General features: G+C 39.2%; 1 protein-coding gene across 1 annotated transcript in view; it reads right to left on the bottom strand.

Annotated features, from left to right (window-relative positions):
* Nucleotides 1–12858, bottom strand: part of PKHD1L1 (PKHD1 like 1) — a 166194-nt gene that overhangs the window by 33315 nt on the left and 120021 nt on the right. Inside the window, 7 exon segments of the mRNA XM_058564477.1 lie at nucleotides 664–831; nucleotides 1073–1305; nucleotides 4312–4477; nucleotides 10909–11025; nucleotides 11106–11217; nucleotides 11774–11896; nucleotides 11978–12126. Coding sequence (XP_058420460.1) covers nucleotides 664–831; nucleotides 1073–1305; nucleotides 4312–4477; nucleotides 10909–11025; nucleotides 11106–11217; nucleotides 11774–11896; nucleotides 11978–12126 — 1068 coding nt within the window.

The following is a 12858-nucleotide window of genomic DNA, read 5'->3' as shown; positions in this document are numbered from 1 at the left end:
TTCAGGGATATACAATGAGTCCCTGCCCTCTGTTTTCAGTAGCCTTTAGAAGATCATCTTATTTATTCAAAAAGTCCTGGACTCCTTAGTTGATCTGAATCCCCATGGAGACCACTGCCTTCCCTTTGTACTAGAGCTACCCATTCCTTCCAGAATGGAAGGAACCTAGACTCTGGAGCTGGACAAGATGTTACTGATAGTCAAAGCTATCAGGAATGAAAAACCAGACAAAACAAAACATTGTTTCAAGATTAAATCTTCCAAGGTTTAATGAAAATGAAAAACAAGCAGGCTGAGAATACTCATTCTCAAGTATTCCAAATAATTTATGTAAGACAAACTGTCTTTTTGGAGACACTCATTTTTTTCTTAAGAATATTTATGCCACCTTATTACTATAGATACAAAGATCTCTTAAGGATTAACTTTCCTCCCCTTCTTCTTCTAATGGTCAGTTTGGAATAACTGTCCTGACTTACTCATATGGCAGACTGCTGAGAAGTCAAATCTCTCTCCTGCACATAGATCTTTCTTACAAACATAAGACAAAGAAGTCCTAATGTTTGCTAGTTTTACGTAATAAATAATTGATGAGACATCTCCATTCATGTAATAAAGAGTGAATGCTTTGAGTAAGTCTAGTTGTTTACATTGAACACCTACCATTAATGAGATCAACATAACCATTGCTCACTATAGCCACTGGTGAGAGTCTGCGAGTTTCTGTGTCAGAATCCAGGCTTTCCAAAACCATCATTGCATATTCCATCCCAAAGCACCGATAGCTCTGCCATTCTGGAATGTATTTACAGGTTGAATCTCTAATAATTCCTAGAAACACAGGTATATACATTTTAGCAATGAAAAGGAATCTCTTTGCAAGAGCATCCATGTACTTTTTCTTGTTATGTAAGATTAATAAACAGAAAATATAAGTTACTGATTGAGTACATCAATCATTAAAAATAAAAGATTGAGTACATAAATTATTAAAAAAATATTTTAAAAATAAAAATAAGAAAAAATAGAAGTTTCATGAACTTGAGGACAAACAGAATAAGAGCCAACGAACCTTTATAAGGTGCTTTCTCAGTGACAGGAATTCTACTTCCATTTGGGAACGTGAGCATCACCTTAGGAATTCTGTAGTCTCCAATTCCAAATTGGCTATTTCCATTCCATTCATATTCTGCTTGAGGTATCACCGAACCAGACTTCCCCAGAAAGGAACCATCCATATCTCTAAGAAAAGATTTTCTTTTGGCATCACAAACCATGTCTACACAATCAGATGGATTCACCTTACTGTGGAGAAAAGACAAAACATATGAATATTTAGATTTAGTATCCTTCCCCTATTTCTAGAGTATTTGATAAGAGAGTAACCAAAAAGAATTGATCGATTGAATCTTATCATTTCTTAAAAGATTCAAAGCAGGACCAAGTAGTATATGTAATTAGCATTGTAATGAGGTCTGTTTTCCATTGTGTTGATTTGGTCTATTATTATGAATTCATTAACATTTCAAAAGGACAAGTTATACCTGTGGGATTTGAATTAGAATTTCATTTCGCTATTCCATATTTTGTTGAATGATAGATTTCAAATTTGTGCATTGCTCACAATATACTAATATGGCCCTGTAGAGCAGGTGAACAGTTAGTTACTCTGTTTTGCAGGACGTAAAAAAATCCCTGTGTTGGCAGGGAAGTCTTTATATTTTTTCCCTTCCTTCTCTTTTTTTATGGGTCTTTAAAAATTATAAAAGTATTATATGCTTACTATAAAATAATCTAAATGCTTTATAAAAATTTAGTCCCCTTCACCTTCTTATCTCAAGCTTTTAGGCTCTTCACCAATTGGAGATTAATATATATTCTTATACACTTGCCTATGTATATACAAACAGATATACTTGGATTATGATTTTTATGGTACATATTTTAGTAACCATTCTGTAGATACCTAAACTGTAAGAGATGAAATACTATAAATTCATCATGCAGTTAAACCATAGATGGTAGTCTGCCTTCATCTTGAGCCACCTGGAGTGTTGATTGTTAACTGGTTATAATAATAAAACAGCTGCATAATTTGCAATGTACTATACATTGTATAGTATATATGGTATACAGTATATTTCTACTGTATCATGATACATAGTATGGGGAAATATAATTTATTCCAGAGTTATAGCAACAAATAATAGTGGAAAGCTCAGATCTATTAGATAATATCTAGCATCTCTCTCCCTTTTTGCTATAAGGGAGACATGAAGCTATAAGTATCCCTTACTATACTATATTCGTTTTGGAGATGATTTGAATACATATTTCTATAGTTCATGTGTTCTTTGTGTTCAAGTATATGCAAAGTGCTTTTTCTTTTTTGTGAGGAAGATTGGCTTGAGCTAACACCTGTTGCCAATCTTCCTCTTTCTGCTTGAGGAAGAGTGGCCCTGAGCTAACATCCATGTCCATCTTCCTCCATTTTGTATGTGGGACGCCGCCATAGCACGGCTTGATGAGTGGTGTATGTCTGCACTCGGGATCCGAGCCTGCGGACCCAGGCTGCTGAAGTGGAGCGTGCTGAACTTAACCACTACACCACCGGGCTGGCCCCTGTGCAGAGTGCTTTTGTGAGCAAGTCTGTGAGTGCCCAGTGGCACTCTTATATTATGGCTTACTTATGGTTCTGTTTTACTTCAAGTTCCAAAGAAACAGAACCTGAGAAGTGGATTTTTGTACAAGCGAGTTATTGAGGGAATCCTCTCAAAAGGGAAGGAGAAAGTCAGATAGGACAAGGGAAAGAAAAGGGAGATGACAATGGTCTGTAGTCTAGCTTTGATCTGGACCCATGGGAACTCCTGGATCACGAATTACACCCAGATTTGTTCCCACATTGAGACAAGGAAGCTGGCCTTTTGTACTCCTGTATAAATTAGTCATTTTCCATGGACTGCAAGGAAATGATGGTAAGGAGGGCTTTAACCTCCCAAAGCTATTCCCGTTTGACTAAGAGCAATTTTCTGGAAAATAGGTTATTATTAGCTAACATTTAAAAAATTTGAGGACTGGTGAACAGGCTAGTAAAAGGGATCTGAGAGAGCACCAACAGCATCCCACACAAGCACAGAACTCAAGGACATTATATCTCAAAGTGTAATATTTTCTTCATGACCTAGATATTAAAATTATATATCAAATCTGAAAGATTCAATGATAACTAAATAGGAGCTAATAAATTTCTAGTGGGGAGAGGCTCTACTGAGGCAAAAAACACTGCAGTTCAACAACTAACAGTTAAATGAGGAGGTGTGGAGTTGGCATCAAAACAAAATCAGATAAAATCAAACTATTTATGAAACACTGCATTTCTATAAGAGACGTCTATCTAATCAAACAAGATTATTCCTTGTCTTCTCCTTATACTGAAAACTATCAAAGATCTCTGGTAGAAAAGTTCTTTCCTCCAATACTGTCTTACATCTAAATTCCTGGTCTGCGCCTCTTAGAAGGAGCAGCAGTTATTGGCTATATTCTTTCAAGACTTAGAATCTAAGTGGTTCAGCTTCTCGAAATATTCTGACACCAACTGACCTTTGTGATTGATAATTTTATTTATTTATTTATTTTTTCCCCCTAAAGCCCCAGTAGATGGTTGTACATCATAGCTGCACATCATTCTAGTTGCTGTATGTGGGACGTGACCTCAGCATGGCCGGAGAAGCGGTGCGTTGGTGCGCGCCAGGGATCCGAACCCCGGGCCACTAGCAGCAGAGCGCGCGCACTTAACAGCTAAGCCACAGGGCCGGCCTGACCTTTGTGATTGAAAAATCACTGTTCTAAGTTTCTACATTTTCTCAGTCACGGTGATTATAATGACTGACACTTAATTTCCAGCTACATGTTGGGTGGGATGTGATAAGATATTTGAGAAGTAACAGGAAACAAAAGAGATAAGGAAAAGGGAAGAAATTATAAAAATGTCTCTTACTCTGAATGACTATTAATGGAGAGATATTAATATACAACACACTTCTGACCCCGTCTCTTTTATGATTAATGATGGTATTATTTTATCACAAAAAAAATAGTATAAGAAAACATACATATTAAGGCCCAGCTTCTTCAACTTAACTGAAAACACAGATATATTAAATAGTCTTAATTTTCATAATGTTAATTAAAATTTTATACAAATGAACAGTTATCTTAATATAGAAACTTTCTCAGATCTATGGCAGGGGAAGAAAATTATGGAAAACTATCACGACAAGGATGAAAAGACTGAGTTTTCATATATTTTACCTTACATCAGGCCTATGTATAAATATTTTTGATTGTTCCATAGTATCAACCAGCTGTATGTTCTTCACATGGATTGGATGCTGTAAATCCTCATTTAAAGGGTTAGTAATGAATACCACATTAGTTTCACCTGAACAAACATTTTTAAATCCAACAAATGTTGAATCTAAAACATAAATGATAGAAAAATAATTATTTTCTATAGAGAAAGTGATAAAATCAGTTTCATTTCATACACATTCCACCAAACACATCAATTAACACTGCATTGAACATGGAGCTTTCACCTTATGTGGCACATAAGTCCACCACTATTTGTCGTAGATTGTTGCCTCCCTATATCAACACCATTGAGTAGGCCTCTCCCATATTTTCTCTGGGCTTGGTGTATTTTCTCTGTGATTTGCTTTGGACAATGGGACAAGAGCTATTGTGGTACAAACAGATCTGAAAAGTGCTTGCATATTAGGGCTCTCTCTCTCTCGGTGTTCTTGGGAAATTCCATGACTTCCAGCATGTGAATTAGCCTAGGACACATGTGGCTCAGTCCTCCCATTACCCCAACCAATGGCCAGCACCAACCACCAGACATGGAAGTGACACTATCCTTGACTAACCAGCCCCTAGCCATCCTGTAAAGTGATGGCAGCCTAAGAAATAATCCTAGGTGAGACCGGCAGAAGAACTACCCAGCTGAATAAAGCCCAAATTGCCGATCCACAGAATCATGAGCTAATGAATGGCTGTTTAAGGGCTCTAAATTTGGGGGATGGTTTGATAGGCAGCAAAGGCTAACCGAAACACTGTTATTCTCTTGGCTTTATTGCACATATTGTGTGGCCAAAAGATAAAACTGACTATATCTGAAAACTTAATCTCCTTTGTACTTAAAATGCAATAACTCAAAACAGAAAAAAGCAAAATGTGACTCCAAAAATTCTTAAAATCAGTATGTGGTATCTACTACCCTCCTTGATTACACTTTCTCCTAAGATACTGTATATGCATGAATACGAGCCTGTAAATGAGTAGTAATAAAATACCACAGTGGCAGATGCTGTTTGTATCCTGTGCAGCTTTCCTTTACTGGTCCAGTGTACCCATCTCTAGCTCCTATAAGTGTTGGCTGCTAACCATTCATAGCTGCCTCCTTCTCTGGAGAATTGACCTTGACCACTTGACAACTCCCTCTCCTGGGAGACTATGCCCTCCTCAACACCACCACCAAAGGAGTAGCCATGCCTCACTGACGAGGGATACAGAAGGCCTTCTTGCCTCAAGGTGGGGAAACTAAGGGGTGCAACTTATGCTCCATAGCTCCCTGAGGTATCAAGCAGGAGCTAGACTCCAGCTGAGGCCATATCCTGCCTTAGCAACTTCCTCTGCCCTATTCTACTTCCCTCACTCCCTTTCTCATGAGAACTCACCTTCAACGAACCACTTGCACAAGATTCCCATCTCTGCCTCTATTTCTAGACTACCTGACCTAGACAGCTGGTACCAGAAGTGGTCCTAAGATACACACTGTAATGATGCAATAATGAAGTTAGATCATTTACTGACTATATGGGAATGAGGACCCAATACTGGTGGTAGCTGGAGTACTGAGAGTCCCCAGCATGCTGTAATAGTGCAATTGTTAAGACTTTCACCTGTGGTGAACTGGGAAGGCATCTAAGTGGAAGGAGATGCTCTGGCTTATTTAGTAACTTTTTTTTTTTTTTTGTGAGGAAGATCAGCCCTGAGCTAACATCCATGGCAATCCTCCTCTTTTTGCTGAGGAAGACTGGCCCTGGGCTAACATCTGTGCCTATCTTCCTCCACTTTATATGGGATGCCGCCACAGCATGGCCTGACAAGTGGTGCCTCAGTGCGTGCCTGGGATCTGAACCCGGGCTGCCAGCAGCAGAGTGTGTGCACTTAATCTTATACAGTGACTTTGGCATTGAAGTGATACAGAGGAAAGAGCAGCCACAAAGAAACTAGAAGTAGGTGACTATGGTTGACCATCATTGATGCTTTGAAGAGAGAAAATACAAGCTATAATGATCAGTCACAAATTCAAGGCAAACCTCAGGACCTAATCATGAAACTAGCAGCACATTCATAGAAAGTTGAATTCTCAGCCCTGGCAAGTCTCCTACATCAAAGACAGGGCCATGATAGAAGAGGAGTGGGACCCTGAGTTAGGAGGGGGATATATGGGAAAATGCACTTGAACCTTGAAATCTCGGATTCCCTTTGAATGCCCTGGATCTGAAAAAGTGGTCCACTTTACCCCTATTAGAAGATAGCTCTCCTGCCTTACTTGTTTGAAATCATGCAGAGACCTCAAAAGAGGCAAGTGTCTTACAAGGTAAATCCTGCCCTTCTCAGGATCTGTCCCCATCTCCCCTTCCAGCAAACAGAGCAATAACTAGGGTCAAGCTCGACACGGCCTGACTGGGTAATTTCTAGACCTGCTATGGGATGAGAGGGAATGATGATACAGGAACGTGTCCCATGGCTCCTTTGATGTATAATCCCTCTCATCCCATAGCTGGCCTAGAACTTCTCCCGTCAGGCAGGAATATTGGCAGGAATCAGGAGAATATGTCTGGGAGTAAATCGTGATGGTGTTGGATCAAGGGGGACAGAATATAAGCTGGATAAGGGAGAGTGTGCCAACATGGATGGGGGTATTCTTCATGTTGCTGGCACGGCTTTTCTAAGCTTGGAAAAGATGATGGTACACATTAAATGAAGTAGAATTGTGAGAATTTCCATGGCAGACTGTGGAAGAAGGGGCCAAAAGGCTCTGAAAAATGGACATATAGGAATGAATCTGTTATATACAGTCATCTGTCACTTACATGATATGTTCTGAGAAATGCATCATAAGGTGATTTTGTTGTTGTGTGAACATCATAGAGTGTACTTACACAAACCTAAATGGTATAGCCTGCTACACACCTAGGCTATATGGTACTAATCTTATGGGACTACCGTCGTATATGTGGTCCATCATTGACCAAAATGTTGTTATGTGGTGCATGATTGTAATGCCAATGCATTTCAACTCCAGCTAGTGATGGCCTTGAAAGAGTGGTGGTGTGGGCAGATTATACTAATGGATAGAAATTTGAGTAGCGCACAGGGTGATCTACTTTGTGTGAAGAGAGAAGTGGTCTGAGGTAAGGCTAAACATGGACTACGGGAAGTGGTAAATGACTTAGCTGGTTGGTCAGGGGCCAGGAAGGAACGAGACTGTATGATTAGGTAAAAGGAAGCCTGGGAGGAAAGCATGTGGCCGGGACTATGGGAATGAACACAAAGGACATGTTAATGATCACCAAAGAGCATCCACTACAGAAGAAGCACTAAAGAAACAAATGAACAGGATGACATGGCCAGTAGTTGTCTTCTAATCTCTGTCCTTTACCACTCAAATTCTTGTGTATTAGGTTTAGGAACGTAGCAGCCTTGGGGTGGAGATGGAGTATATACATGGGCCCAAGAGCATGGGCTCCTTCTTTCCAAGGCATAATATCTGACCTGACTTGCCAGCCACAGAGACCAAATCTGAGTTTCCAGTACACTACCATTCCTCAGGAAACCAGTCAATTGAATCAAATTTCTTCCACCCTGGAAAGGGTAATAACTTATCCTGCTTGGGATTAATTTGTATTCCTGGTATGGGTTTTCCTTTGCTGCTTACAGAGACTCAGTCAGCACCACCATCCTAGGGCTCACAGAGTGGTCTAACTGCATGAGATCCTGCATACCATCACCTGGACCAAAGAACACACTTTTGGCAAAAGAGGTTTGGCAGTGTGCACATGACAACCCCCTATGCAGCATCTGGAAACTGTCAGCCTAACAGACTGGTGGAAGAGTCTGGCACAGCTGAGGTGCCAGCTTTGGAGATGACAATGTGCAAGAATGTGTTACTCACCTAAAACCAACAGCTATTATATGGTGCTGAATTCCCCAAATATAGTATGAGCACTGGTAGCAAGGGCTGGGAGGAGGAATAACTTTGTTCACCAACACCTCTAGAAACCCACTTGGGAAATTTGTGTTTCCAATCCTATAATTGTAGGTTCTATGAGTCTGGGGGTCATGGTTCCCAAAGTGAGAGTGATTCTACCATGAAACATAGTAAGAAACCCAGTAAACATAAAGCTATGGTTACCTCATGGTTCTTTGGATTCCTTGTCAGCATTTACCATTCGTCATGGGTAATGGAGCCTGATCACCATGCAGAGGAAGGGCTACTACTACATAACAGAGGCAGGGAGGACTATGTCTGCACTCACATGACCCACTGGGGCTCATGCCCAGTGTGGACCGTAGATGAGCAAGTACAGCAATCATGGCCTAATAAGGGAACAGTAACCTGGGCTTATTTACAACAGAGATGAGGGTGTGGGTGAAGCAAGCCATCTTGACTAGCAGAAGTGCTAGCCAAGGAGGAGGGAAATTTAGAAAGGGTGATGGAGAAGGGAGATGATGAGTATCATTCATGGTCTTGGGACCGGCTGTGGCAGTGTGACCACTAACCTTCTTTTGATAACTTTTCCCAGAAATTGTGACCATCCAGGATCCTGGAGAAATCATGTCTTGGTGGAACAAACTTAATACAACTAACTGAAGGAACGAAGCAAGTGGATCTGAGTGGGTCATGGAAAGGACTGAAGTGGAGACAAGCTGGCGCACCCATCTCCCACCTCTGTGACTACTGACTGCTAACAGATCAGAGGGGCCATCTTTTCCAGAGAATCAGCCTTGGACAAACAGGAGTCACGTCACCCAGGAAAGTAAAGACCCTCCCTGCAGAGGCAGATGTATTCACTCACTTGGGGGTACAAATTGCCACCACTTACCTCAAATGTGAGATCAACTCGGTGGCAATTTATATTCCAGAGCTCCCAGTGGGATCAAGTGAAGCTCTTCTCCAGCTTATACCACATCCTGGCTTAGCAATTTCCCTCGTCCTATTCTGCTTCCATCCCTTTCTCCTGAGAGCATTTCTTCAAGAAAACACTTGCACAGAAATCCTCATCTAAGGCTCTGCTTCTAGTGAACCCAGCCAAAGACAACCATGATTTATATATTATCTTTTACAACTATGTCTTATAAAAGAAGAACAGTTATTTGTGTTTCTTCAAGATATTTTTATTTATAAGGTTCTATTTCATAAGGATATTTTAATTCCTATATGATATTTATAATATTCCAGAACATATTTTTAATTTATTGAACAATATATGTTCAACTAAAACTTATATATCATGTTAAATAATTTTTGGCAAGGGTATCATCATTACAAGTAACTCAGTGCATTTCTGAGACTTAAAGTTGTGAGAAATAATATGTCAAAACTTAGATGTCTATTTATTAAATCACTTTCTTCTAGGAGACTCTGGTTAAAATTATCATGAAAGGGAGACTTGGTAAACTGAAACAGAGAATGCAACAATGTATTTAATGGGCAAAATGAAGATAATTGATATGTTCATACATTAATTTATATATAATTATTTTACATTTTTAAGCAGGCAGCCTGGTTCGGTGAAAGAACAGTGGATTTCAAGTCAGAAGATCTTGATTCTAATCCTAACGCTGCCAATAGCAGTGGGATTTCGGCAAGATTATATGAGCCCGTAAGTTATACGAGGTTAAATTTCTTCACTTGTAAAAAAGGATAATAATATATAACTCTACTTATACAAAAGGGCTTTTACAATTTATAGAAACTAATTAATATTTAAATCACCATATCAAAGAACATGAAAACACCAATGTATAAAGATACATGCACCCTATGTTCATTGCAGCGTTATTCACAATAGCCAAGACTTGGAAGCAACCTAGGTGCCCATCAAGGGGAGGAATGGATAAAGAAGATGTGGTATACAGTGGAATACTACTCAGCCATAAAAAGTGATGAAATCTGGCCATTTATGACAACATGGATGGAACTTGAGGGTATTATGCTAAGCAAAGTAAGTCAGAGGGAGAAAGTCAAATACCGTATGATCTCACTCATAAATAGAAGATAAAAACAACAATAATCAATCACATAGAGACAGAGATTGGACTGGTGGTTACCAGAGGGGAAGCGGGGAGGGAGGGAGGCAAAAGGGGTGATTAGGCACACGTGTGCCGTGATGGATTGTAATTAGTCTTTGGGTGGTAAACGATGTAATCCACACAGAAATTGAAATATAATGATGAATACCTGTAATTTATATAATGTTATAAACCAATGTTACCACAATAAAAAAAATATATATACACAACGCTACTTATATGAAAGGGCTTTTACAGTTTATAGAAACCAATTAATATTAAATCACCATACCAGTGTTTTTTCTGTTGTTTTAGAAGGAAAATTAAATGTCAATTCTTTAATATATTTGAATTTTGCCAGGGAGGCATTCTTGAAATTGACTCTGATGTCTGATTTCTTTGCCTGTCATATTGAGCAGATTCATATACAAATTCATTTAAATCATTATTTTTTACTAACAATGTTACATGAATAGTTATACTCTACGTATTCTTTATAGAACTTAATTGAGTAGATGTGCCAAAGACTATGTTTAAACTTGCCTGAGACGTCCAAAAGGCCACTGATGGCGTTGTAACTCATGATCCCTGCATGGGGTTTCCGGGGTGCCATGTTATGTGCTGAAGCAAAAGTAGGCCAGCAAATCCCACTTCTCCCACCTTTTATAAAAAGAAGAAAGTTAATGAAATTTGAATATGCACTCAGATGAACACCAAAATTAGAGATCTGAAATTTTCACCTGATGGAGGTCTAGAACTCCGATGGGCAGCAGAAAGTTCAATATTGGGATCATCATTAGTTAGGACATCAGAGCAATTAAATTCAGGGGTACTTCCAATGATTAATGAGCTCTGTTAAAAAAGATTCAAATAGTAAAGCTTTAATAATAGCTTTTCCTAAAGGAAAACAGTAATGGATAACACTGAATTCCACTGTAGCAAAATACAACCTGTAAGTTTGAGAAGTGCATCATTCATTAAACCAAGATGAAAAAGATGTGATTTCTGCCCTGCATGGAATGACACTCAAAGTGGGAGGGGGAAGACAGGCATGTAAATAATTTTATATAATGACATGTTATGTTTCTGTGATAGAAATATGTCCAGGGAACAGTAGGAACAAGGAGGAGTGTCAATACTACCTAAGCTGGTCCAGGAAAGACTTCACAGAGGGAATGTAAATTTAACTAACTGTGGCAAAATTAGCAGGTGATAACCTAGAAGAGGTGAGGGAAGAGGGGAGGAGAGAGAAGGATGGAGAGCTTCCTGGTAGAAGGCAATGAGAGCAAAGACAGGAGGTTTGGACTAGCCAGGGCTAGAAATCAAAGAGATCATTTGTATTGGTCCTTCAATAATTTTACCCTTCTTAGAGTTGTTCCTCCTTCGTGTGGCTATCTTCATTTCTTACCTTAATTTGCACTGTTTTACTGGAAATTTTGTGAGATACAGCAGCTGGCGTGTAAATCATTGAAGAAATGGCCATTCCATTGTCAACCAAGGTCACGTTATAGATATACACACTCTCTGTGGTCTGTAATACAACGTGTAGATTACACAGTACAAAATACAATCATGAAAGAAAATAAATAATCACCATCTTGAATCAGTTTACCTGAAAATAAATTCCATAATCCCAGCATGTCCAAATGGTAAATCCCTGTATAAGAGAACATCCAGGAAGGCCGTCTTGGTTCATATAGATACCATACAAACCTCCATGGGCTTCGTTGTCAAACCACTTTTCCATGGGATCAAACTGACCTTGGAAGGAAATACAGAACCAAAGAATTAACATTACAAGTCATGTCATATAGTTTTATAAGCAGCATTGGTCAAAGTTAAAATTCTTTTAAAAATTAAATATAGGGCCGGCCCCGTGGCTTAGTGGTTAAGCGCTCGCACTCTGATGCTGGCGGCCCGGGTTCGGATCTCGGGCGCGCACTGACGCACCGCTTCTCCGGCCGTGCTGAGGCCGCGTCCCACATACAGCAATTAGAAGGACGTGCAACTATGACATACAACTATCTACTGGGGCTTTGGAGGAAAAATAAATAAATAAATAAAAAATTTAAAGTGGAGGAAGATGGGCATGGATGTTAGCCCAGGGCCAATCTTCCTCAGCAAAAAGAGGAAGATCGGCATTGGATGTTAGCTCAGGGCTGGTCTTCCTCACACACACACACACACACACACACAAAAGTTAAAAAAAAAATTAAATATAAAATTGTTATGCAAATTTTAACAAGATGATCAAATATTTTTATGGTTCAGCCATTTATGGTTTACTCTATTTGGTATTTACTCTTATCTAATTTGTCCCTTCACTGTTACTCAGAATAATTGTATACTCATTTGCAGAAGTTTGGTTTAGTGTTAGCACCCTTAATTTACTATATCTGATTAAATCAAACATGAATTTCACTAGAAAGAGCATGAAGTTAGATTCAAACAAGGCTAAACTTGAAACAAAGGATACCACTTGCTGTCTGTGAA

This window comes from Diceros bicornis, chromosome 21 (genome assembly GCF_020826845.1).
Source record: "Diceros bicornis minor isolate mBicDic1 chromosome 21, mDicBic1.mat.cur, whole genome shotgun sequence".
NCBI lineage: Eukaryota > Metazoa > Chordata > Mammalia > Perissodactyla > Rhinocerotidae > Diceros > Diceros bicornis.
This window is presented reverse-complemented; position numbering and strand designations above follow the sequence as displayed.